Source organism: Zonotrichia leucophrys, chromosome 15 (assembly GCF_028769735.1).
Source record: "Zonotrichia leucophrys gambelii isolate GWCS_2022_RI chromosome 15, RI_Zleu_2.0, whole genome shotgun sequence".
NCBI lineage: Eukaryota > Metazoa > Chordata > Aves > Passeriformes > Passerellidae > Zonotrichia > Zonotrichia leucophrys.
In genome coordinates, this window is record NC_088185.1 from 6,827,569 (window position 1) to 6,854,764 (window position 27,196).

At 40.6% G+C, this 27,196-nt stretch overlaps 1 protein-coding gene across 2 annotated transcripts; it reads left to right on the forward strand.

Annotated features, from left to right (window-relative positions):
* Positions 1 to 1,978: 1,978 nt before the first annotated feature.
* GOLGA3 (golgin A3) lies at positions 1,979 to 26,378 on the forward strand. 2 transcript variants are annotated; one of them, XM_064726739.1, is made up of 24 exons: positions 1,979 to 2,111; positions 3,776 to 4,127; positions 6,920 to 7,201; positions 8,068 to 8,180; positions 8,651 to 9,342; positions 10,518 to 10,629; positions 11,036 to 11,342; positions 11,933 to 12,135; positions 12,228 to 12,365; positions 13,297 to 13,458; positions 14,214 to 14,582; positions 14,909 to 14,986; positions 15,956 to 16,219; positions 16,726 to 16,820; positions 16,984 to 17,200; positions 17,771 to 17,914; positions 18,522 to 18,719; positions 19,204 to 19,320; positions 19,537 to 19,676; positions 20,456 to 20,588; positions 20,785 to 20,907; positions 21,283 to 21,447; positions 21,649 to 21,809; positions 22,258 to 26,378. In XM_064726739.1, exons 2-24 carry the CDS (start codon positions 3,998 to 4,000, stop codon positions 22,463 to 22,465), a joined length of 4,551 nt encoding a protein of 1,516 aa, XP_064582809.1. In that variant the 5' UTR covers positions 1,979 to 2,111; positions 3,776 to 3,997; the 3' UTR covers positions 22,466 to 26,378. The 2 variants fall into 2 exon arrangements, with proteins under 2 accessions (XP_064582809.1, XP_064582810.1); XM_064726740.1 differs by having other exon boundaries at positions 6,920 to 7,078.
* The last annotated feature ends 818 nt before the right edge of the window (positions 26,379 to 27,196 follow it).

Below are 27,196 nucleotides of genomic sequence, written 5' to 3' on the forward strand. Positions count from 1 at the left end.
AAAGAATTTGTTGTGGTACCTTCTGATCTTTCTTTCTGAAGAATTACAGAGTGCTCAGCAACAAGAACTCTAACAGGCTTTGGGGTAAGCCATGGGCTCTTTCACTGCTGGAGACAGAGACTGCACTTTATACAAGTTGTCTCCTGCAAATTTACAGGAATTCCTTCCCTTAAAGGCCTCATTTGTGATAGTGTTTGACTTTTTTCTGGCTTTTTAAACCACGACATTCCTCTGTTGTGCTAAAAATTACATTACTGATGATAGACATCTTTCAGTACGAAGGATTCTCTTTCAGGCAGCCTGGTTAAGCCTGTTGCAGCTTTGTGCCATTCTTGGGCAATAGTCTCCAAAGAAGTGGCTATTCCTGTAGCTGGGGCTTTGGTGCTATGTGGCAGAGTAGCAAGTAAAAAAGAGAAACTTTGGAGCTCTACCCAAGCATTAAATTGTTCTAGAGAGATGGGATCAAAGTGAAGAAGCAAACACAGACAAATATTCCAAATGAAGAGAAAAGCTACTTCAGTGACTCAACAATTGAGCTTTCTGTTAGTTATTGTTTTCTGGTTTTGAGTTCTCTGCAAGAGGCAAAACTTCAAGCTTTTACATTCTTATAAGAAAATCAAAACCAGATCAATGAAGATCAAGCATTCAAGTCTGCCTCACCATATTGTTTTTGACATCTTCTGTGTAAGAGTACCCAGTAAAGGTCACTGCTAAAGATTTGGAACACTCATTCACGCATGCAATTCTCAGGGTTTCTTCTCATATCTCAGCAGAGCCTCGCTCTCTTTCACTCAGCTCCCCTTAACACATTCAAATCCCACGTATGGTTTATGAGCTCAGTGCCAAATGTGCATGCAGCCAAGAAGGTCAAACTTCAGTTGTGGTATTGAGCCACAGCCTGAGATTGCCCTTTCATACCAACATCTGGGTCCAGCAGCAGAGCAGCAGGAGGCTGTCCCGTGAATCCAGATCCACTTATCTGATACCTCTGATCATCACGCTGGGAGCCTCTCTTACATCCATACATCTGCACTTGAGAACAGTTCTCTCCCTGACTTAGTTTGTAAAGTAATGGTCTCCTCCAAATAATGCCTAGAGGGCTGTGTAATGTGTGCAGGAAAACACCCAGTTGTTGGCAGTATCCAGGAGCTCGGTTAACAGGTTTGCAGTTCAAACAACATGCTGGTATTTTGGTTTATCCACCCTCTTGACTTGTGGAACAGCCTCCTGTCTTCCTAGAGAAACAGCTCAGAGGATTCATGGTCATAATAAGGATAATTTGGAAAGGTTGATAACAGAGGGAAAAAAAATCAACGCAAAAGTGAACACTGTTTACCTGGCAATTATATTAAGGGTGGCAGTATGACGCTAGCAGCAGTTTTCATTATGAAATTACGTGCTCCGATGCACCAGCTCCCAATACCCCACAGGACCTGTGGGATGCCCGGCTCCATAAAGTCGCTGGAAACTCTAAGGGCTGATTTATGAGAAAAGGGCCATGGGGAACGCTGAAAATGTGACATTTACAGACGTGTCATGGGACTTTCCTGACTCAGACCCCGTAAAAGGCAACGCTAATGCAGGAACAGGAATGATGCAGATACACAAGGCTTCGAGGGGCAGCCACCTTCACAAAGAAATTTTAATTTTTAATTTATGCACAATTTAATTTTAATTTACGCACGTCGGCGCCGGCCCCAGGGTCCCGACGGAGGAGCCGGTCACTCCCTCGCCCCTCAGAGAGCCGGGGCACGGTCCGGGGCGGGCACTGAGGCGGCCCGGCCCGAGAGCCGCTCCCCTCCGTGCCTCCCTCCCCTCCGTGCGCTGCCGGAAGGGTCCGGCTGGAAAAGCCGCCGCTTCTCCACGGGCCCGGCGGCCCCGCCGCCGCCTCGGAGCGCCCGGGCCGAGGCCGGGACTGTGCTCGGCGGGGGCCGCGGCCGGCGGCGCGCGGGGGCAGAGCCGTGGGGCCCGCGCGGGGCCGCGCTCGGCAGCGGCGGCAGCGCCGGGCCGGCGGCGGAGCGAGAACCGCGCTGCACCGCGCCGCCCGCCCCTTCCCGGCGCAGGCAGCGCCACGTCTCGGGCAGGAGCCGGCGCCGGGCGGGCGGCCTCAGGTCTGCGGGGGCTGGCCGGGATGGGGGGCGGCTCGGGGTGGGGGCGCGGGGGCCGCTTCAGGCCGCGGGGGCTCGGGGCTGCCCGAGGAACCGGGGAACCGCCCGGCCCGGCCCGGCTCGGCTCGGCTCGGTTCCGTGGGCTGCGGCCCCGGGCCTCCCGCTTCTTCTGGCGCCCAGGGACGTGCCCGGCCCAGGGACCCCTCGGCCGTGTCTGTCGGTGCCTCCCGCTCTGTGACCGGGACCCGTTGTCATCCTGACTGTTCGTGTTTTAAGCAAAATCGGTGACTTTGATACAGCTCTTTCCATATGGGCTTATTTATTGCTGTGTTCCCGTGGCGTGCCTACATTTGTGTGTGTGTGTGTGTGTGTGTCTGCTTATGCGAAACACAGGGATACAAAAGGGCTCGGAGGCCGGAATGCTCTTCCGTTTCATATTGGGAACGGGTTGTACAAGAGAAAGCCATTCTTCATCACCTTGATCATTTAAACGCGTTTTATGACAAGGACAACAAACCATCTCTTGTTGGCTGGATTTTGACAAGGTGTGAGAGCCAAAATCTTGCTTGCCTTTTGTCTACGATTCCTCTTGGTAACCTGTCACGTAGCATCTGTTTGCTGTACAGTAGCAGTTCTAGGAGTTATATTGAAAGCTTTATTATACTGAAAATCTCACAGTGAAGGTATTAATTTTTTTTTGTTTGGTGGAGGTTTCCCGTTTGCAAAGGTGCTGCAGGTTTCTGGCTCGTTCACAGCTCCCCTCTGTAAGGATCACCTACATAACCGTGTTTTCCTGTGTGTCCTGAGCTGTTTGCTCCCTCAGTGACATTTTGGAGGTGATGGTGGTTTTGCAGGGTGACCAGGGCACTGTGGCACAGTAGCAGTTACACAAGTGCTCCCTGGAGATATGGAAGGAATGTTGTTCAAAATGTTTGTGTTCATGTAAAAATGCAGTCAAAATATTCCTGATTTGACGTTCTCCAAAACCACACCCCCTCAGCCCAGAGGTTAGATTAAGTATTCAGAAGTTAGATCCGAATACCTGAAAAATCATTTGCAAATTCCATAAACTGTTTGGAAATCCTTTTCTTGGCTGGTCACAGGAGAAGGCAATGTTTAGCTGCAGTCTAGGCCGTGTTCTGACTGCCAGCTTGTGCTGTAATGAGTAGTTCAGAGTCTGTACAGTGATTCATACTTGTTATTCTGCAGACAAGTAAACAGTAATGATGTAGTTTAATTTTTAAAATGTTTAATCTGAATTCCATACTTCATTTTAACAAAAAACATATTGAAACTCATTCCTTTAAATTAAATACATGGTATGTTTCCATATATATACTGTAATTTACAGAGGAGAATACTACTCTGTTACTGGCTTTGTTCTTAAAGCAGAGGCCAAAGAGATCTTTCTATTAAAAGGGACAATGGTTCTAAATCAGCTGTCTTGCTAAATAGCTGTTGCATCCTTCTGCAGTGTATCAGTGCTACTAAAATAGTGAATATAAACAGATCACTTTTTCTCCCCAGATCTGGATACTTGGTTGTATTTCATTGTCTCCGTTGTTACTGCATGTCCTGGTTCTGTCTGTGGGCACTACTTTATTTTTAACTCATCTTTTCAGAGCTCCAGTAAATGTTTGTAAATTCACTACAAATTTTGTTTCTAGAGGATGCAGCTCCTTGGTGATTGCGACTTTGGCTGCGAGCTGTTTCCATGATGTGGAGTTAGAGCTGCCTGCTGCACAACAACAGCTCTACAGCTCACAACTGTGCTCTTGTGGGACACCTTGATGCTGTTCTTGCTGATGGAGAGAAACAGGACTTGGTAGTTCACTTGGTGGCAAATTGTTGGGAAGAAGAACTTTCCAGGGATCTGGATCATTTTTACCATGGACTCCTCATCTGTCCAGCAGGATGTTCACTTGGAGAGCAGGAGCAGTAATGGGGCTCCCAGCAGCCCTGAAGAACTTTCAGATTGTAAACCCAAGTCACAGCTACTTACTACAGATGAAATTAACAGTAAGTTACTTAATATGCACCAAATAATTTCCTGTTTTACCCAGGGTTTTATATAATCATCTGTGTTATTGTTCAGGTTAAGGTTTTTCTTGGGGTCAGGAATTTTTTGTACAGCAGTTTTAAGCAAGTTTGGTGAAGTCATTAGCTCTGTGTGTATGTAAAACTGTTGGGTTTTTTTTGCCGTAGAACTTGTTATTTTGAAAGCAAAATGAAACTATTAACTTAAATAATAGCTGTCGGGTGAGTATTTGTTGTTCAGGGTGTCAGTCTTCAGATAATGTTTCCAAGAGTGTATACCTGAAACTCTCTAGAATGATCAGTTCTGAAATGACTGTTCCAGAGTAAGCTTGTGACTGGAGTACTTTATTCTGTCAGAAGAACTCTTCCTAATAAATTAAATCACTTAGGCAAAACCCAAAATGTCTGGCTCTGCTTCCCTTTATGAAAGAGAGATGCTGGCATGTACTTTCCAGTTTATCTCAAAGTAACTTTTATAGGTAGACAAGCTCTGTAATAAAATAATCATGCAGCTGTTTATGAGAAACTATTTAGAGTCCACTATCTGAGTAGATTATAGAATCAGACTTGAGTTGAAAGGGAGCTGTGCAGGTTATCTAGTCCAACCTGCTGCACTGAGCACACCTGGTTCTGGAGCAGGATCAGGTTGCTCAGGCCCTCATGCTATTGAATTCTGAAAGTGTCTGCAGAGGGAGGTTCATCAGGCTCCCTGCCCATTCCAGTATTTAGCTGCTTTCATTGTGAAAGTATTTTCCCTGCGCTGAATTGAAATCTCCGTGTTTTCCTGGCAGGAGTCCGAGGATATGTTGGTGTTTGAGGGTGTGGGGGTGGCTGGGTGGAGAGGTGTGTACACTGTGGCTGCCTGGATACACAAAACCACAGTGGTTCCTTGTGTGAAAGGAGGTGACGTGGTGAGGTTGGGCCCTTCTGGCACCACAGGTTTGTCACCCTGTCACAGGCAGCAGAGAGGAGGCCCTGACACTTCATTTGCTTTTTCTACTCTGCCTGTTATCAGAGTGGCAGAGTGTGATGATTCATTCATCTTTTCTGAAGCTGGAGATCACACGTTCCTGTTATCTCCTGTGCTGGACAATCAAATTGTGACTTACAATTAGATAGTGTGTCTTTCTACTGTTTTTTATTCTAATTGCATCTCCTTGCCCATTGTTCTAAAAAGACTGCAGCTGTATTGACACTACTGCCTTTAAATTACTTTAGTTCAAGGAATGTTTAGATACTGAGTGTCTCCTGGCCCCAGGAAGTCACCAGGAAACTCCAGAATTTTGCTCCAGCATCCCTTTGGTGTATGTATACCACTCACTGCTGGGAAGAAAAAATGTGAATGAAGTATAAACCTGATGCAGTTTCTGAGATGGGCAGAAACAATATTTCTGAATGTATGAGCTGTCATCATATTTTTTGCTTCTTGTGGCTATTCTTAGCATTGACACCTATTTCAAATTCAGTTTTGCCAATATTCTAGTTTTGAATGTTAGTCATTAAAAAGCAGTCTTTCCCTCTGCCCTCCTTCACATCCTTGTTGAACTCACCCCTTCCATCATGTCTGCAGCTGTTTTTGTGACTACATGGTGATCTAAATCAGAGAAGTGATTAAGGCTAAATGGCCTGAAATCTTGTCTGCATGACAAATAAGATTCTCAGAAGTATTTTATTCAAATCTTAGAGCTGATGGGTTTTGGCAGCCTAAGTCTGAAAGCTTTGTATTTCTACCCAAATTCAGTTTCCTCATTCAATTTCCTCTATGCTGGTTCACACTGAGCTGGCTTGAGGGAAGATGCACTGCAGGGGTGGGAACTTGATTTTTGCACTTGCAAATACTTTGTGATCATAAATGTTAAATATTTCCCACCATCTTAGGGAAAAAAAATATAAATATTGCACATTCCAGTGAGTTGCAGTTAATTCAGTGATAGCATGGTGTGGGAATGAACAGAAAGGCAGTGGCTCTTTCAGTGCTCTGTTCATTTGAGATATATAATAATTAATTTAAAGTTAGATACATGGGGTTTTTGCAACAGCAGGTTCATTAATGTTGCTAGTCCCCAGCCAAGTGAAACAGAAAAGAGAAATCCAGAGTATAAACCTGTGAAATGTTTATCTGGTTTTGAATATGCATTTTTCCTGCTGGAAAAGAAAAATACTAGTAAGTGGGCATAAAATTGGTGTTGAAGTGGTTCTTGAATTGCATTTTAATTGGTAGGTTTATTATTTTGATACATATGATCTTTGCTACTGTGCTTTTGATGAAGATATCCTATTTGGAAAAATGTCAGCTCAGTTTAAAATTGAGAAACTGCTTGGGCCAGGCTGGAAATGGGGATGGTGGATGCTTTCTCCCCAGTGCCCAGCTGCACATCAAAGAGCTGAATCATTCAGCACAGGCCTGCAGCTGCTGAGGCTTACTTGTAGTAGATTGTGCCTCAGAGTTCCTTACACTCAGTGTTTCATGCTTCTAAACCTAACAAGATTTAAAAACCTCTGTGAAGTTTTAAAGATACGTTTTATGATGACTTTTGAGATCCTGCTTGAGGGCAACATAGTAAAGCAAATGAAAAGTACTTTCATAAAAGTTCTGGGCTTTTAAAGTAAAGAATCACAAATCCTGTATGAAATGTCTCCTGCCAGTTGCTGTCAGTAGCAGTTTCTGTATTCATACAATGTAAAGGCAGTAGTGCTGGCTTTGTGTTTGGGTGGAGCTGTGAAGATGAATTAAGAGGCTTGAAGTTGTAGCTCAGTAAAACTTTCTTTTCCAGCTACCAGTAACAACACCAATGAAGTGCCAAATGAAGAGGGAAGTCTGGAGACAAACAGCAAAGTGGATGCCTGCCAGAATGGGCCAGAGTCACTCTGCCTTGACTCTCCTGGGTCTTTTGATCCTACCAGCAGTGAGCAGGGTGAAGAGTCATCCCCAGGTGTGACTGGTTTCCATGACAGCCTAAGGAAGTCTCAGGGAACTAGTGCTGAGGGCATAGCTCTTAGAAAAGAAGCTTTGCAGTCTCTCAAACTAAGTCTTCCCATGCAAGAAACTGAATTGTGTAAGCATCTGTTTATGGTGGTGCCCCTGCTTTCTCTTGCTGCATAAAGCTTTTTACTCTGAGCCTGGCTCTGGACTTCTGTAACATCATTTAAGCTTGAACTAAACTTCATTTTTGCAGTAAACTTTTACTCAGAACTGCAATTCATTTTCTTTCAGTAAACCACCTTCTGCTACAGCTAAGGCACTGCCTTACCATTTAAAACTGGCTCTTCACTGGAGGGGAATTCACGCTTTCTGGGGCTGAAGCTATTCTAATCTTCTTGATTTGTAGGAGTAACAGGTGACATTAAAAAAAAAAAAAGAACAGCAGAACCAAGTGATTTTAAGCTAAGAAAAAAAGGAAAGGAGAGAAGAGCAATGAAGGGGGGAGAAGGGAAAGCCTTTATATAAAGGTGTCTAAAAGTCTTACTACAGGAAAGGTTTAATGTGAGTTAAGGTTTAATGTGAGTTAATAAAAGGTAAGAAAATATATCTAGGGAACCATTTTCCACTACTTGTAGGGAATGAGTGGACTGTGTAGGTCTTGCTTAGTTTTATAATTTTAGTACTGTCAGAAATGCAGGACAAGTGAGATTAAGTGACAGCAATAATTTTTCTCTTGCTGTATAATCTCTTGTCATCTCCTCCATCTGTGGAGGAACCAGCATTTGCAAACTGAGCAGTGGAAGTCCACAGGCTTTATCAGTGCTTACACAAGATGTATTTGAAGAGGGTCATTTGAGGTGCATGTCAGTGGGCTTTCCTTTTGTTCCTTGCTTAAGCATGAAGCATGTTGCTGATGGTAGAAGGGGCTTTTACCTTTTGCATCCCTTTTACTTGTGTTGGAGTTTTCTGTTTGACTGTGAAGATGCCTTTCCCTTACAGGCTCAGGAGAGTCTTCACTGCCACTGGAAAATGAAGAACAAATCAGACTTCAGGCAAGAAGGCGTCTGGAAGAGCAGCTCAAACAATACCGAGTGAAGAGACACCAAGAGAGAGTGAGTACCACACAACACATCTTCTAGGTTGTGTTTCGTTGAGAAGCTTGAAAACTTTACTATTTCTGTTCCCTGAATTAAAACATTCAATAGTTTTCTCAAATGAGAGAAAACATTTTTGTCCTCTTCACAGGCAAAATTTGTTTCTGTTACCTCATCAGTTGTGTACCATTTTGTGATACTTAAAAATAGAGGAGGAAAAAACAGACACCAAACTTAAAGTAACCCAAATGCTCAATTTTGCCTATATTTTTCAGTTACCTTTTGGAGTCTCACATTAATATTTTCAACATCTATATACTGAAGCTTGATAGGGTTCATTGTATAATTCACCTTGTTTATGAAAGGACATATGTTTAATATCAGTGTAAAAGTAGAGCTTTATATCTTAAGTTACAGCAAAATAAGTCTTTGATGCTATTTCAGAGTTAAGATTCTGGAATTTATTGTTGTCTCTTTGCTTCTTTTAGTCGAGTCAGTCTACATCCAAAACCCGTCCCTCCAGCACCCTGGATCCTGAGCTGATGTTGAATCCAGAAATCCTGCCAAGAGCCAGCACTGTAGCAATGACTAAAGAATATTCCTTTCTGCGGACCAGCGTTCCCAGGGGGCCAAAGCTGGGTAGCCTGGGACTTCCAGCATCCTCAAAAGAAAAAAGAAGCTCAAAATCTAAGGCCAGCAAGATCCGGTCCTTGGCTGACTACAGAACTGAAGATTCAGATGCTCGAAATGCTGCTGGGAATTCTGTGGCTACTGACCTACCTGGGGGGGCTGTGATGCAAAGCAGAAGTGGCCCAACATCAGTTGTGTCTGAGATCAGTCTGCCCTCTGACGTGGATGATCGAGTGGAGAATTCCTCCTTGGCAGGAGACAGCATTTCAGAGATTGATGGCAGTGAAGTGGGAATGAGGCTGGATGGAAATGAGAGCGACAGCTCTACCTACAGCAGTGTGTCAGGAAAAGGGCTCTATAGCAGTTTGCAGAATGCAGAGGGCAAACAGGACACTCCATATACAATAAATGGCCAGAAGATACATCCTGAAGCCATGGGGCAATTTCCTTCCCTCAGTGAGGTGCTGCAGGCTGCAGCAGTGGAGCACCAGGCCCAAGAGCAGGAAGTTAATGGGGAGGTACGGAGCAGGAGAGACAGTATTTCTAGCAGGTAAGGATGTCTATTGTTAGTTTATGATATTTTCTTGGAATAGGCAGCCTATTACTTTTCTCTCCTACTAACTTTAGATCCAGTTTTAACTTACACTGTTATTGAGTCTGTTAGTAGCTTACAAATTCTAAAAGAATCTGAGAGGTCGCTTCACTTGAGTACCTATTTACTAAGTATATCTTTGGAGAAAGATATTTTTGCCAGTGGCTGTGTTAAATGTACTGCAAGCAGTTGTTTCTGTCTGTATAGAAGGACTTCACTGAATCACTCACGAGGCTTTGTCTATAAAGTCTGAAAGTACAGACTTGACTGTCTCAATGATATTTAGTACTGACTTTTTCCTCATCTGTGCATGTACCTTTCAGACCTCACATAGTTAAGAGATGCCAAGAGTCTTGTCCTAGATATCTTATCCTCTTCAGCCCTTTGGGAATGAGATTTAGTTTCTCAAGCTTATGTGTAAATGACAGGTATTAAAATGATTCAGAAAGCAGATGCATAACTGGTGAAGCCCTTAACAATGTGTGCTTTTTATCAGTTGTCTGCAGATGCATATTTTATATGTCCTACTTTTGAAATTATTGGAATAAAGTGTCATGCCCAAATATGTTGAGGTGTACAGTCAGTTGTTGATGATTATTCTGGCTTAGATTTCTTTCTTATGGTAATGAGAAAAGATCTTTTTCTTCAGATGCCTTGGCTGTACAGCAAGGAATCAGCATAAGGAATCCCTTATGCCAAATACCTGTTATTCCTTCTTTTGCAGCAGCTGATGGCATTTCTCAGGCACATTAAAGCAGATAGTTATGAGAATAATTGTGAAGGTTTTGTGATCCCATCATGTCCTGTTGTCTGCTTAAAATGGGATCTGTAAATACAGGATATGATGAAGTCAATGATTGCATTCATCATCAGAAAAATAACAAATATATGGTGCCACACTAGATTCTGCAAGTACAGGAAACTAAGGTATAAAACCTTAGCATGAATATAATTTCTTTTTTTATCAGAGGTTGTTACACTGTGTTCTGCATCTATCATAAACCAGAAAAAATGTCCTGCAGTCTAAGCCACACAGATTCTGAGTACCTCTTAATTTCAGAGTCACTTTTCTTCAGCTAGACAAGTGTTGCATTCCAACCCTGTAACTGTGCTTGTGCTGTCTCTGTCTCCAGTGTTTCCATGGAAAGCTCCATTGCAGGAACTCATGACGAGATGCTGCAGGTTATGAAGGAGAAGATGAGACTTGAAGGGCAACTAGAAGCACTCTCACTAGAAGCTAATCAGGTAGAAAATGAATTTGGAATTCTGTATTCAGTAAATAATCAAAATAAGATTTTAATTAATTTTCAAGAACCTCTTGCTCATTACATGTGGAATTGTGTTTTGTAAAAACATTATTGAATGAGGTACTTTACAAGAATGCCATGGTGGGCTGACCCTGGCTGGATGCCAGGTGTCCACCAAAGCTGCTCAGTCCCTCTCCTCAGCTGGCCAGGGAAGAGCAGAAATAACAATGAAAGGCTCAGGGGTTGAGGTAAGGACAGAGATGAGGGAATCTCAGCTCCAGAGCATGGAGCACCTCCTTTGGTCTTTGCCTTATCAAAGCCACTTTGCTGGGCATCTTTTTTAGTCAGCCACTATTATATTTTCTCATGAGACTCCTGCATTTTGGTTTTCTGGACACATTCAGGCTCTCAAAGAGAAGACTGAGCTACAAGCCCAACTTGCGGCTTTGAACATGAAGCTTCAGGCACAGATGGAGCACAGCCAAAGCAGCCAGCAGAAGCAGGAATCCCTGAGCTCAGAAGTGGCCACATTAAAGCAGTCTTGCTGGGATCTGGAACGAGCAATGGCTGACCTGCAAAATGCCTTGGAAGCAAAGAATGCCAGCTTGGCTTCTTCAAACAATGATTTGCAGTTAGCAGAGGAGCAGTACCAGAGACTCCTGCAGAAGGTTGAAGATATGCAAAAAAATGTTCTCACCAGAGACAGTACAGGTGGGATGATGGAAATGTCAGTCTTTAAAATCTGTTGTTCCATAAATCATTTTATTTCAACTTGATTCTGAAGTCCAAGAAGAAGAAAAAATTTAAAGTTGTGTTTATTTGATATCATACTAATAAAATAGTCTCAAGTTTAAGATGTTTGGTTTTGATTTTGTGTCACAGAAGTGTCACAGTTTGCAAGCTGGCCAGCCTGGAGAGGGAGGCATAAATATTTAGTCCAGACAGTGGCCTAGTTGTTTTTTTGGAAAATTGTACAAATGCTGATTTGTAATGATGACTCTATGTGCCAGGACACCTACTTCCTGATGTTTAGTTAGTTCATATTTTCTGCCTCTAAGGAACTGTGAATGCTCACAGAAGTGATTCATTTAGTTTAATTTTATTCTTATGACCTGCTACTTTAGATCCTAGCACTTTGGCAGGAAAAGCCAATCTTTCTATAATTAGGCATATGTGCTTTTGTTCAACAATGAAAGAAAAATAGATAAAATTACAAATACAGCAATAATCCTTGAAAAAGTGTGCATAAAAATAGCACAGTGGGGTGTGTTAGTCCAAGCTCTTTATTTTTGTTTTCCTAGTTCATGACCTGCGCCAGCAGCTGGCTTCCCTGCAGACCCAGCTCCAGAAGGTGCAGCTGGAAAGGACCACCCTGACCAACAAGCTGAAGGCATCTGAAACAGAAATCACATCTCTCCAGAATGTGAGGCAGTGGTACCAGCAGCAGCTGGTCCTGGCACAGGAGGCCCGTGTCAGGCTGCAGAGTGAGATGGCCAATATACAGGTTTGTGATTTATTGCACTGGGAGAACTGAGAATCTTTTTTTGTCAGTTTTATCCACAGGACAAAACTGGGGTTTTATTTTCCTTCTTTTAGGCTGGGCAGATGACTCAAGCAGGGATGTTGGAACACCTCAAACTAGAGAATGTGGCCCTGTCTCAGCAGCTGACTGAAACCCAGCACAGGTCCATTAAAGAAAAGGAACGAATTGCAGCACAACTACAGAATATTGAGGTATGGTTGTAAAGGGTTTCATGAGTCATGTTCTGTCCACGTTGTGTATTTATGTTTTACAAAATCAAGATTATTCTGGCAAAGTAATAAGAGTTCTTATGAATTGGTTCAAATCCTGCATTATAAAAGCAGTAAATATTTGAGAGCAAATAAATTTGCATAGCATTATGAACAATTAGAGGGAAGAAGGTCATACATTTCCCATTCAAAGGTGATACTTGCATTTTCACTTCTGGTATTTGTTTTTAATTGAACTTTGAAGTAAATGTAAATGTTGTCCTTTGCCCATCCATGAACTTGTTCAAGAGGAAACTTAATTGGAAATTGATCTAAATCAGTAATGTGCTTTTTAAATGTGTGAAATTGCTCACTAATCAGGTTTGTGAGAAAAGTTGGGTAAAATCTGAAGTGCAGTACAGTCACTTCCAAGGCTCTTAGAGCCTTAAAATCCCCTGATTTTCAGTGACATTTCTGCTTCTGAGTCTCAAAGGAGACTAAAGCAGCAGGTTTGTGGAAGCACCCATCTGCAGTGTTACTGACAGCTTGTGTAAATGACAGGACTGTTTCCTGAGTAGCTACAGCATCCAAGGAGTCCCTTCTGGTTTAGAATTTTCCCAGACAGCTTAATTTTAATAAAGATTCTTTTTCTTCATGTCTTGCTCATCAACTGAGAAAGGACAAGGTGTTATTTAATAGGTATTTAGATTGTGACAAGTATGCAAAACATTCACTATTATTCTAAGGTGTTTTAAGTACAGGAATGAGTGACTTCAGTAAAGGCATACAGGTGTGTAAGGCAGACATCAGAATTATTTTTGTGTTTTTCCTCTACAAATTTTCTTGATAATTTACTTTTCTCTTTTCCTATTTTTTCCCCACTCCTTCCCCTCCATTGAAATGCAGAAGTTGATTCCATGCTTTTTCTATGCAGGCTGACATGTTAGATCAGGAAGCTGCCTTCATGCAGATCCAAGAGGCCAAAACCATGGTGGAAGAAGACTTGCAGAGAAAACTGGAGGAGTTTGAGGATGAGAAAGAGCAGCTTCAGAAAATGGCTGATTCTGCAGCAACATTGGAGCAAGAATTGGAACAGGTAGACTGTTGTTAATCAGCTTCCCAGGAATTCCAAGGCTTTTTTTTGGCAGAAAAAGCAATAGTGAATAGATACTGACCTCTAAACTTCTTTTTGAAACCTGAAAGATTGCTGCAAAAATGAAGTGCATACTAAAGTCATTCTGTTCTAGGTGAAAAGGCCTTTTTTCCAACCATGACAGTAATAATACTTTTTAAAAAATTTCATAACTACTGTCTTGTCAGATGCTGGGTTTTTTTGTGAATTCAGTATGTGATTATTGTAAGCATAGACAAAAACCACAGATCCATGTTCGAAGTTGTCAGGCAGTGAGGATTTCATTACAAACATTTACACTTACAGAGCCCTGCTTTAACCTTGTAACCTTATGCAGGCACCATGTCAAGGGCTGCAGTGACATGAAGTATGTGATAGTTCAGTACTATATTCATGTCATGATATGGTATTATTAATAATGCTGAATTTACCTGAGTTTGCTGTGGACACATTTTTCAAGTAAAACTTTCAAATACAATTAATATTATGAATATTTTAGGTTTGTCATTCTGGTCATTGGTTAGCCTGTAAGGTAACAGATGCTGCTCAAGGCAGTCAATACAATTAACAGAGCAAATACAAGTGGCCTCAGAAAGTTAAAAATATTTTCACCTTCTGCTGTTTTCTCCTACAGGCTGAAATATTGATTTTGATTAGAGTGCTTTTGCAAAGATAACCTTTGTTTTGTATTAATTTAATTTTAAAATATTTCCTGTCAGGTCAAGTTGACTTTGCATCAGCGAGATCTGCAGCTCGAATCCTTGCAGCAAGAGCACCTCGACCTGATGAAGCAATTGACTCTAGCCCAGGAGACACTGCACACCAAAGAGCAGTCCCTGGATGACCTGCAAACACAGTATGATGAACTGAAGGCCAGGCTAGAAGAGCTCCAGAGTGATGCTGCTTCTAAAGATGACACAATCCAGTATTTGCAGAACGAGAAGATTGTGTTGGAGGTGGCTCTGCAGGCAGCAAAAGCAAGTAAAGAGCAACTTGATGAAGGGGCAACACGCCTTGGAGAAGGTACAGAGGTAACATCAGAAATCTTGGAGCAGCTGAAGCAGGAAATGGCAGTCAAGGCAAGCCAGGTAATGATCTTTCTGAAATATTACCAGTTTTTAAACACAGTAATTTGGAGTACAGGTCACAGTTTGGGTAGTAATTTTGTAGTGTGCTCTTTTCTGTGGCACTGTGGGCCAAACATCTTTCTTATTGGTTCATAGTGTGGTGACCTGGTGAGTGTATTTCTGTACAAACTGTTGTGTTATCTAACCACTGAGATGCTTAGTCAGAAACAGGATCCTTGTTAAATCAGGCAGTTGTTACAAATCAGACAGATAAGCTCACCAAATAAATCAGGTATAATATGACATTTGGCACATAAAGCAATGTTTGCTTTTTGCCCCTCTGGCAGGTGGAAAATCTGCAACAAGAAAATGCCAGCCTCAAAAAACAGCTTCAAAAAGTGAAGGAACAGTTCCTGAAGGAGAAGGTAAGTAAAATCAAAGACATTTCAGATGCATACACCCAAGGAATACACTTATTTTTACAGTGAAGGCATGTACTTCTGGGGAGGTTTTGAGGATATTTAGATCTATTTTTTGTATCACAGAACTTTGTGACATTAAAATACAGAAAATGTATAACTTTCAGTTGAATTTCTGTCTGTAACTAATGTGAAAGCTGATCCACCAACAAATGCATGCTTTGATAGGGCTTTGGCCTTTGCCAAGTGATCCACCATAGAAAATCTCTCCTTGATTTGTTGATTAGGTTTGCTTTTGCAAAAGCACTCATGTAAATCTTCAAGTGTTGTCATTTCCTTGCAGCTTTGAAAAATAATAGTTGCTTCATTATTACCATAATTAGATGGTAAATAAGTGCTTTACTGCAAATTTTATTCTGAATTTACACAGTTTTGAAACAGTAATTTGAAATGGATATGTCATTAGTGTTGCACATATATGTGTCTTATTTATAAGGTGACACCATTACTTTGCTGCTTGATTGCTTATTAACCTAATGTCAAAGTTTGTTTTAGCTTGTTATATTTAAGTTTGGGAAGGCTGTTTAAACTGTCAGTCATAGTTAAACCCTCTTCTCATGGCAAAAGTTACTAATTATGTGCGTGGGATGGTTAATTTTTGACAATTAGTTTGGTTTTTAAAAGTGGCACATAATGCAGTTTCCATAAAGAATGTGAAGAAGAGCATCCCTTACTGCAGAGAACACTGATGTGTTTCATTTAATAAATTGCTAATATGAGGTGTTATTTGATATCTCAGCTTGCATAAAAGCTTTCAACCAGAGTAAATATCTTACAGAGGCTGGTGCTGGTTTGTATGACACCCTCACCCCCTCAAACTAAAAGAATATCAGTAAATACTTCCTAGTACATTAGTCAAAAATTTGTAAAGCTGAAGAGGTGAAACATTGTCCTCTTGAAACTCTTGTGTGCAAGGTGATGGTGGAAGCTTACCGAAGAGATGCCAGCTCCAAGGACCAGCTCATCAGTGAGCTGAAAGCGACAAAGAAGCGGCTGGACTCGGAGCTGAAGGAGATAAAAAAGGAGCTGCTGAAAATCCAAATTGAGAAACAGTCACTCGAATCTGAGCATTCAAAACTACAGAAAGAAGTATCTCAGGTTCACCAGCAGATGGTGGAACTAGAAAATCACCTCCAGTCAGTGCAGAGAGAACGAGATGATATGGAAACACGCCTGCAGGTACGGAAGGTGTAAGGCTTTGGAGAGTGTTACATCCAGGATGCACTGCTGTTTCTGGTAACTTTGTTAAGAAACAGAATGACCACCTGCAAGTTAATGTTCTTGGTTATATATTTAAAATAGTCTTGGTTATATATTTAAAATAGTCTAGACATTTCAACATATACCTACCAAAATTCTGTAAATGCATGACTGCTTACTGACATCTCATGTTAGTGGGGAGAAGCACTACAGGAGTGGTAGAAGACTGATGTGGAAGCACTTTCCTACAGTGAACTCCATCTGAGAACAAGATCCAAACGCTCTTATGTGTTAACAGTGGTGGCCTCAAAGGAAAGAGTTAAAGAGAAAATAAAAGGGAAAGAGAATATGGAGGACTGGAGAGCAATTTATATTTAGAGATGGAAGTAATTTTGAAATTTCATTATTTTTCTTTTATAATCAAACATCACAGCAAACATGCTTTTGTTCTTACACTCACGGGTCTTCTTTTCCTTCCTGTTAAGTCTTTGCAGTTCGATAAGGAACAAATGGAATCTCTTGCTGAGGCAAATCAGGCATTAAAACAACAAGTAGAACAAATGCAAGAAGAAGCAAAAAAGTAAGTGCTCTTCTAGCACAGACAAAAGAACTACAGCATCTGGTTTTCATATTTGGCTTTCAGATGTTGGGTTTTGTTGGGTCATGTGAAAAATTAATCTTGTTGTACAATTTGTCAAGCAGCTTTTGTTTTTACCTGGTGTTTTCTTTTCCTTTCACACCAGGGCCATTACAGAGCAGAAACAGAAAATGAAGCGTCTCGGGTCAGACCTGACGAGTGCTCAGAAAGAGATGAAAGCAAAACACAAAGCCTATGAGAATGCAGTCAGCATTCTCAGTCGGAGGCTGCAGGAATCTCTTACTGCCAAGGAATCTGCTGAGGCAGAGCTGAGCAAACTAAAAGCACAAATTACTGATGGTGGGAATGACCAGATTGCTCAGGTATGCAGATGTCCTTTGACACTGTACAAAGACAGAGCTATAAGTCTTGAAATACTATTTCACCCTGAAGTGATGAAAATATTTGGAAAGTAAAGCTAGATAAGAGTATGGTGTCAGGGTTCTGAGCACTGAGAACTTCTTTAACTATGATTTGGCAAGCTAGATCTACTGATTAAATTTTTATTGTTGGTTGGTTTTTTGGTGGAATTGTTTAATTTTTTTTAAGGGTTGGTATCTAAAAGTTTTCCAGGATTCTAGCTCTTACTGCTTTTTTCTCATTGACAGCTAAAAGTTTTTCAAGGTTGCCATAGCTTATTTATATATGTTAAGCCTTCAACAAGAAAATTAATTTACTAAGGGAAGCTCCAATTTCTTGAACCAATGGAGCAAGATATCAAATACACCTACAGCAGTAGCTGGATGCAGGGGTGGAAAAGTCTGACCAAGACCTTTAAATTAAACACTAGCACCTTGTTTCATATTTTCTAGAGAAGCAGGTTTTTTACCAAAGCAGAAGTGACTCCTGAAGATGGGTGATGCACTAATCATGTGTGACCCTCTTGTCTTTAGGAGAAGATCCAAGCTCTGAAGACAGAACTGCGAGCTCTGAGCAGCAGTAAGTTGATGCTGGAAAAAGAGTTGCAAGAAGTGATTTCACTGACCAGCCAGGAGCTTGAAGAATACAGAGAGAAAGTGCTGGAACTTGAAGATGAGGTGATTGCTTGAATTTGCTTGGTAGATGGGCATATGACAGTAAAAAGTGCCTGCGAGACAGGGAAAAATTGTACCAAAATTTTATTCCAGTGGTGGAGAAAATCAGAATCATGGCTAGGAAACATCATGTCAGTGGTACTTGCAAATTTTGTTGCCTTGTGCTGGTTCTTTGTGGTTTCATGAGTCATTGTCCTGTAGGAAAAGAGGATGAGAGAGAAGAGTGGTTCCTGTATTAGATACCAGCTGTGTCTGGTCATGAGACAGTGAGGATACATAAACCATTAGTGAACTGCTGGGAGTCATGGATCCCCAGTGGTGCTGGTGATGGTGTTCAGTTGTAGAGTGGCACAAAAAATTATATATATCAACTGCTCTGGGTCTGCACCTGAACAGTACTCCTGGATTCTTCTTTCTAGCAAGCATTTTAGTCTTCCAACAGAAAAAAATACCAAAGTGAACTTATTTTTTAATGTTCACTTAAAAAAGAAAAAAGAAATCCCACTCTGGAAAAACAATACATTTATTGAGTTTAACTCACAATTTTTATGATAGTAGCACAAAGCTGCTTGGTTATGTTTGTTTGATTTGTGTTTTTCTTTGACTATAGCTTCAAGAATCTCGAGGCTTCAGGAAGAAGATAAAACGTTTAGAAGAAATGAATAAGAAGTTGGCCCTTGAACTGGAGCATGAACGTGGAAAACTTACAGGTCTCAGCCAGTCCAATGCTGCTTTGAGGGAACACAACAATATCCTCGAAACAGCATTAGCAAAACGAGAGGCAGACTTGGTACAACTGAATCTACAGGTATTTCACTTTTTGATGTAATAACTTCAGAAGGGAATTGGCTCATATGAGACAAAGCTGGTGTATTTTCTCCAACTCTGGGTCCCCTGTGTGTTGTGTAACAGCATCAATATGGGGGTTGAACAAGAGATCAGAAGTGGGACTTGGCACTAAACAGAGTTTTCTTTAGAAAAAAAATTAATAAAATTGCACTACAATATTTGCAATAGTGAAAGCATAGGTATTTGGAACATACCAAATCCATATGTGTTACATATGGATTCATTGAGGTAAATAATTTTTATTCCAGTACATTCATGTGGACATAGGCAATGCACTACCATTGAACCATAGCTACTTGTAAGGTTGAAGGTACCGTGTGGAAAGAGTAATCAGTGAACAGCAGAGAGTTGTTCTGCAATCCCTGCATTGGCTTGTGTTTATATTTCCTCTACTTCCAGTGAGCCCACACAAAGCGTGCATTTGTTTTTGTGATGTGTTACAGGTTCAGGCAGTCCTAAAGCGGAAAGAGGAAGAGGATCAGCAAATGCAACAACTTATTCAAGCTTTACAGGCTTCCCTAGAGAAGGAAAAGTTAAAAGTTAAAGAGCTTCAGAAGCAGGTAATGGCTCATCTTTTTATTTACTTATGATGCGATTTAAAGGTATTTAAAAAGTATATTGAAATGAAATCTATGTTTTGTAACATCCTACTTCCTGCAGGGGGTCTGTCAGGATGGCCAGTGGCTGAAAGACCAGTTGATGTCTCCTCTGTTGTGTCTTTTTTTATTCACCTGAGAGAAAAAACAAAGTAAAACTGTATCTTGTTGTCCTGTTAGGAAGCAGCAGCCAAAGCGGATGCAGCCCACAACCGGCGGCACCACCGGGCAGCGATGCTGGAGCTCAGCGAGATCAAGAAGGAGCTCCACGCCAAAGAGCTGCTGGTCCAGGCCCTGCAGGCTGAGGTGGACAAGCTGCAGTAAGTAAATGTCTCAAAAAGAACAGTAATTAAAACAAATCTTCTGAAAAAGCCATATATCAGTGAATTTTCGGGTTTGCCCCTTTGGAGTGGATTATGTTGAATGTTCCTCAGCAGAACCTGACCATGGATGCTTGTTTGGACTCTGAGCAAATATCTGCATTTTTCTCTCTTTATAATTCTGGTACACTGTTTTTAGGCTTCACTATTTGCTTTTTTTTCTACTTTCACCACACACTTCTACTATTTCACATTGCTAGTAAGGATTAACATTTCATATATATCCTATTATTCCTCTCTTTTACATCTCTGAGGAACTACATAGAGAATTAATTTGATTATTGACTATGTTCCACAATGTATTAAAATTCACTTTGCTCATATATAAATTTTTTTCTTAAATGATGAGAAACTATCAGACCTACATGAAAATGGATATAAGCTTTACTCTGTTCCTCCAGAAATGAAGCAAAATTGCTGACAGGGTTTTGGTTTTTTTTTTTTTTTGCTCTATAATCTGTTTGTAATTTGAATATTACCAGTGCTCAAGGATTTAATAATTTTTTTCAATGTTTAATATTTATACATATCTTTCATACAATCTTCTTGTGATTTAACTCTTGCTCTATGAATGTGTTGGCAAAGCCCTCAGTGAAAGCTGTGATTAACCAGGTTCCATGCACAGTGGTGTCATTTATAGGTAACTGGCTAACCCAGTGAAGTTCTTGTTTCAAAGAACAGATTGAGTAACTGCTGTGTCTGTTAATCTTGCTGTGCAGGGTAGAGGATGAAAAACATTCCCAGGAGGTGTCTCAGTTCCAGCAAGAGCTGGCAGAAGCCACATCTCAGCTCCAAGTTCTGCAGAAAAACCTGGATGACAAACTTAGTGAACAGCCTCTAATAAGCCAAGAGGTAAAAAGTGAACACTTACTGTGTGTATCTGTATTTCTATTCCATTGTATGACTTTGGCTTTAATTCAGCATATTTAATAGTTTTGCTAGGTTTTCTTAAGAATGTTTTCATGAGATATAAGAATATATTTGGGATTTTGTGGTTGATTGCACCTGTAGATAATTCCAGTTATGTATTTTCTTTTTCCCCTGGTAGGTAGAAGACTTGAAGTGGGAAGTAGAACGAAAAGAAAGAGAAATTGAAACACTTAAGCAGCAGCTGGACATGACTGAACAGCGCAGCCACAAGGAGTTAGAAGGGATACAAGTTGTCTTGCAGGTATTTAATGGAGCCGATTCTGATGGATGCAAATTTTGATTGCTATAGGGGGATAATTAAAACTATATTTTTATTTTTTAAAAGCATACTTACACTTCTTTCTGAATTTTTATTTTGACTGTGATGTTACCTTTGTAGTTCTTCAACCTCTATGCCATTAAAATAGGCTACTGACTTTCTTTTAACCCAACCTCTGATTTTCTACCATTTGCCAAATCTGGCAAATTTGTTTCAAACAGCAAACAGTTTCATACAGTGTTGTGTATTCTTTTTTTCTTCTAGTTTCCTCTGAAAACTGAAAAGTTTATAAAAACATTAGTTGGCTGGAATTTTTATGCTGTTTCTCTACATCACATTGATTCTCCTCCCATTTAGAACATCAAGACTGAGTTAGAGATGGTGAGGGAAGACCTGTCAGCAACTCAGAAGGATAAGTTTATGCTGCAGGCTAAAATGACTGAACTGAAGAACAGCATGAAGTCACTGCTGCAGCAAAACCAGCAGCTGAAGTTGGACCTGAAGCATGGCAAGATGAAGAAGGTATTTAAACAGAAAGAACACTTTTTGTAAAGTACAGGAAAGTTCTCTGCTAATGCTCTTAAATAACTTGATATGAATGTGCCTGTGATTCCTGCTTCTTGCAGATGTGCACCAGTAGCATAATGTGAGACTTTCTAGGTGGGAAAAATTATATTGATGAATTAAATTATGTTTCTGACTCCTTTTTTTTCCTTTAACCAGAGGAAAGAACTGAAAGGTGAGAATAACTCTTCCAATCCAGTGACTCCAGTCAAGATTCCTGATTGTCCAGTGCCTGCTGCCCTGCTGGAGGAACTGCTGAAACCAACAGCTGTGAGCAAGGAGCCTCTGAAGAACCTGAACAGCTGTCTCCGGCAGCTAAAGTATGGCCTGTTGTTTTAAACCATACTAAGCAATCTTAAAAATGTTTTCAGGAACCCAGCTGCCAGCATGAGGAAAAAAGGATTTGTAAAATTAATTATTTATTGGGACTATATTTAGGACAGTAGGATGTTCTGCCTTTGTAAGTGCTTGCTTATATGGTCACTGCCATAGTGAAAGAAGACTTTACAATAAACTAAACAAAATATCCATCCTGAATTGTACACAGCAGAAAAAATCAAAACCAGCTATTAATATTTTTTAATCAAGCACATGGTATTTGTTTTGTTCTTAAGCTTCTTGTAGATTTCTCTCTCTTGTATACAGCTATATCTTAAGTAGTTTTGGAGTAGGTATCAAAAATCAGAAAAGTAATTTTTTGGTCTTGCATTTAGCAGTCAGTTTTCTGCTTGCTAATTTTGGCTTTTTTTGTTCTCAATAAATCCAAAGGCAAGAAATGGACAGCCTTCAGCGGCAGATGGAGGAACACACCATTACAGTACATGAATCAATGTCTTCATGGACTCAGATTGAGGGCAAGTTAATGGACCTTACTTCTACAAGTCCTACAAGTGCATCAGACCAGCAGGAGACTCCTTCTGCAGATGAAAAGAAAGAGAATTGTAGTGTTAGTGACAAGGAAGCTTTGACACTATAACCTCCTTATCAGTTGTCTTTCTTCCTATTGCTTTAAGTATATAAACAAATCTTTATAAAAATTATTTATTTCATTTTTTTAAATTGTGTTCAGAGTTGTGCTTTTGCCTGTAGAAGCAAAGGGCACCAATTTAGAATCTGATGGAATAGTAAATGCAGAATGTGCTATTCTAAGGGTTTGTTTGAAACAGTTCTGTCACGTTGGGTACTGCCAAGTGGTGAATCTAGCTCATTTGAGGGGTTAGTAAGAGATTGAGATGAAGATTTAAAATGAGGTCAAGAGGAGCATCTGGTTTCAAGTATGTAATTGTTCAATCTGGGTGAGTTTGTTAAGGAATTACTGTTAATTATGTAACATCTAGGTTTTCTTGTTTGGTTTTCTTTTTTAATTTGTGGGAGTAGGATGTATTTTTTCCCTCATCTTGGATTGTAGCCAAACTACAGTGAAAAACAAGTTCTCATGTTCAGCCATTAGCTGTGGTTGAGAACTGGACATGCTGAGTATTCTCCTGTCCCTCCTATAACCTCTTATTTTTGAAATGCAGATTATAGACATCTGAAGGAAAATAAGTTATTGTAAGCCATTTCCAGTTTTGAAGATGACCTCTGACCTATAGCAGAAGAAACAAGACTGTAAAGACAAGCAGTGCAGAGCATTGGTATCTTTGGCAGATTTGCCTGGCACGTTTGCTGATGTTTTTCTCTTACAGTCACAGGCCAGTAGTGAGCTTTGCTTCACTGCACAAATACTTTGCACCTTTTTATTTCAAGTTTTGAAGTAGACACCCATTCAAAAGTATGTGTGTAAAATATATATATATATATATATATACATAAGAAAAAAAATCATAATTTTCTGACTTTGAATATCTGGTTTAATATGCTTATATACTGTAAGTTAAAGGCTACAATGAGGGGTTTTGTTACTGTCATTGTTTTAATGTTATGTTTAAGTTTGCTCTTCTTTGACATACTGTACAAATGGCTTAGGGAAATCCTAAAGCCAGAGCTTTTAGAAATGTAATTATTTTTACTTTAAAAGACATAATTATAATGCCTAAAAATTATTATTTTTAATAGCTTTATCTTCTCCCACACGCTCCCTCTACTTTTTGCAGCCTCTATTCCAAGGTGTCCAGGGTGAATGGAAGTGTTGGTACTGTGGCAGTCCCTCTGCAGAGCACCTTGACTAAGTTATTTTTAAAGCAGCTCACTTCAGTTTCCTTCATCTTTGGTCCCATTGCTCCATGTGGCTTATAGTGCAGTGACAAGCCAGCCCTCTCCTCACTCTAAAATTCAGTGTTAGGGTCTTTGGAAGATTTAGTGGTTACTCATGTACTAGAATGTTTTTGTCCTTGAAACAAGTCAATTATATCCATTGTAGTTTGATGTTCACAAAAAAAAAAAATCTATTAAGTACAAGTAGATTCAAAGGCTGTGAAAAAAAATTCTAGTTCATGTATTTTTCCAAAGAGGCTGTCGCTGTTTCTGGGTTTGGTTGTTGCAGAGGAGGGGGAAGGATATTGCAATTTGTTTAGCAGTAAGGTGAAAAAAAATAACCAAACAAAACTCCCAAACCCACCTATATTTATCCAAAGTCTGATTTCACATAGCTACCACTTCAAGCTCTAGTCCAGTTGAACACTTTGCACTATAAATGTTTTTACTGAATGATTTCATGCCCTGCAGCTACTGGATTTTAACTTAGATTTTACTGGGATCAAAGTCAAGTGATGCTGACAGTCAAGGTTTTGCAACTGGTAAAGGAAGAAATGCATTGATGTGGTGTTAGATGCCCATCAGATGGATTTACCAAACAATTCAAAATCAAAAGCTTTACAAACTAGCTTAAGACATGTCTGCACACTGCTGCAGTCTGCTTTGTAGAGTAAATGGTACTGATTATCTTGCTGTTGTCATGTTCTTGAAGTTGCCTGTATATTAAGCTCAAAGAAGAAAAAACCAAACCACAGTATTGTTAAAGAAAAAAAATAAACTGTAATGAATAATATATTCAGTACAAGAAAACTACCAAATGTCCAGGATTTAAAATAATACTTGTGCAGCGTTAATGTTGCTGTTCACTTTATTAAATACATTGCCTACAGTTCAGAATCCACTATGTTCTGTTAGTTCAGCAGTGGTTGTATGGATAAAGGTTTTATCTGGTATCAAAGAAGCCAGAATTTTTAGAAACTTTCCTAGTTGTTCTGAATGTCAGCTCTCCTTTTTGTATCCATTCTGCCTCCTGTTGCAGTTTCTCACTAGCTCCTGAAGACATCTGAGCTTGCACAATCAGCCTTAGGTGTGTTTTTCCCTTTCCAAGATGAGGGAGCTGTTGTGGATTAGATTCTGCATTGGCCCAGCTGCTGCTGGCAGTACCTGGACACTGGGCATTGTCCTGTTATATTCACCATGTGCTTTTTCTACAAACACCACGTCATTTACTTACATGAAGGACAGGGAGACTTCAGAGGGTCTAAATCTGGTGAGGTACTAAGTGAAGTTACAGAAGTCACTGGGAGGTCTTCTAGGAGGAGCACGCCGTGTGTGATAAAGGCAAGGCCATTTCTTTGAAGCTCATCAGCTATGTTTTAATGACCCAGAGAAATAGTTGCTGCTTTATTAAAAAGCCTCACCCTGAGGCTGGCCATGCTCAGTCTGCAAAGCTTCAGGTCTCTGCTGTCTAGGCAATAAAATAACTTAGCTGTAGAAATGAAAATTGTCTCCCCTCTGCCTGTCACAGCACTGCCAAATAATCAGGAGAATCTGAAGACTAATCTCTTAAAATTTTATTTTACTTTCTCAAGCACTGCAATAGAATGTATTTTCTGTGTTTCTTTAGTGGATGCTGTGTACTAAACCAAATCTAGTTAATGAAGGAGAAATGTCACTGCAATGTGGGAATGTTCCCCAGTGCTGAAAGCTGGTAAATGGTGCAGCATTATTTTTTCAGATGCTGTTGAGTTTTTGAGGGCTCTTGAATAACTGTGCATTTAAAATAAATATCACAACAAAGACCAGCAAAAACCCTACAAAAGAATAAAATGTTACTGAGTCTCTGGCATTGCTGAATATTGCATAATGCTCCATTCTGTTGTCTTCCAGATTTCTTGGAAATATTTGTGCACTGTATTGGGATCAGCTGAGCCCCCTATCCACTCATGCAGCAGGAGGATCTGATCCCATTGTGTTTATTCAGGCAATATCCTAGCAGAAACCTATGGGATTTTCACATGTGTAAAGTAATATCCAGGATGAATGTTCTACTGTTCATATTGTCATGGATTATATTTTCCTCCTTAGGGGAGAGAACTGCAGTGGCACAGCTATTTTAGTGTTAGCTGTGACAACATCAGAGGTGTGCTGGGGACAGGTGATATTACCAATATAAATTTACCTTAAAGATGACAAATTCACTCCTGGTGATGCAAAAGCTTGTGATGTACATTTTATTAATTTGTGGGGAAAGTGGGAATAGTTGCATGTGACTTGCTGTGATCAGAGCCTTTAAGTATTTTCTGTGAAAGCAATTGCTGTCCAGAGGAATTACTAATGCTCAACAGCTGTCATCTGATCCCTCTGCCTCCTACTAATGAGCAACACTTCGGTCTTGGGCAGCCTCATTTCCAATACAGATGCACAGATTTCTAGGGGAGGGAAAGATGTTCTGGATATTGTAAATGAAATGGTTCTATTTCATGTATGACATTCAGTAATGTCTGCTTAGGCTGTATTTGTAAAGATAGAAGTTATTAATTCCATGTTCTTGAAGAATGGATAACCCAGGGGCTGGAGGAGTTACACTATGTACAATTAATGTTTATGATCATACAAAGCATGTTGATTATAAAAATTATGTGCATAGGGATTCCTTTAAAAGTTTTGTGCAATAAACTATTTTTGCTAAAGGGCCCCATGTTGTTTCTGCTTCGAGAGAGTTACCATTTTCTCTTTGGTTTTGGACAGTAATTTTTCTGTTGGGATCCTAAATATGCTGTGTAGCCACCTTTAAGGAAAAGAAAAATCTTGTTTTGAAAGACAACATTATTGTGTATTGATTTTTCACACATCTAAACTTCATTGTGTTTGTATTTTCATTATATTTTCTTTCTCTCAGTTAGCTGAACTCATCAGGGAAGAAACACAATTCCTTGGCCTGAATTTTTCAGCCTGTGGAGTTTGAGTGTACAAAATGGAACAATGCAGAAATTTTATCTTCATTCTAATTTAGCAAATTAAAACTTAGGAGAGAAATTCCTGTACCTTCCTTGCAATACTAAACAGCGTGAGTTAAAGCAATACTCTTTTTAAGGACAGCAGCTTAAACCATCAAGTGCCTGCCCTGCACATAGTGCAGGTGCCTGCACCCTAAGGCAGGAATGCTGCACTTGCTGGGAGGGCTGGTTCACATCTGTGCAAGGAATGGTTCTCCTGCACTAGAGGCCTCCTGCTCCCTGGTTTTCCACCTCTCATGGCTCATACGAGACTGCTGCAGCATTTTAAGGTTAATACCCGGACGGAACCTTTCTAGAGCGGCCTCTGAAGTGCCCGTGTGTTCCCGGTCCCCAGGGCTGCTGCAGTTCAAACCCTGCGCGCCTGTCCCGGCCTTGGGCAGCGCCCGCCCGGTGGCTGCGGCTGCTCCGCCGCGTGTTCCCCCGCAGCAGCGGCGCCGCTCTCCCTCGGCCTGCCCGGCCCTTCCCCGCCCGCCCGGTGGCTGCGGCTGCTCCGC

Excerpts from the sequence above, each read along its gene's own strand:
- GOLGA3 (XM_064726739.1), top strand. The coding sequence starts at position 3,998 with ATGGACTCCTCATCTGTCCAGCAGGATGTTCACTTGGAGAGCAGGAGC. Across the intron at positions 4,128-6,919 it reads TACTACAGATGAAATTAACA|CTACCAGTAACAACACCAAT; the intron begins GTAAGTTACTTA and ends TTTCTTTTCCAG. Across the intron at positions 14,987-15,955 it reads AACAGTTCCTGAAGGAGAAG|GTGATGGTGGAAGCTTACCG; the intron begins GTAAGTAAAATC and ends CTTGTGTGCAAG.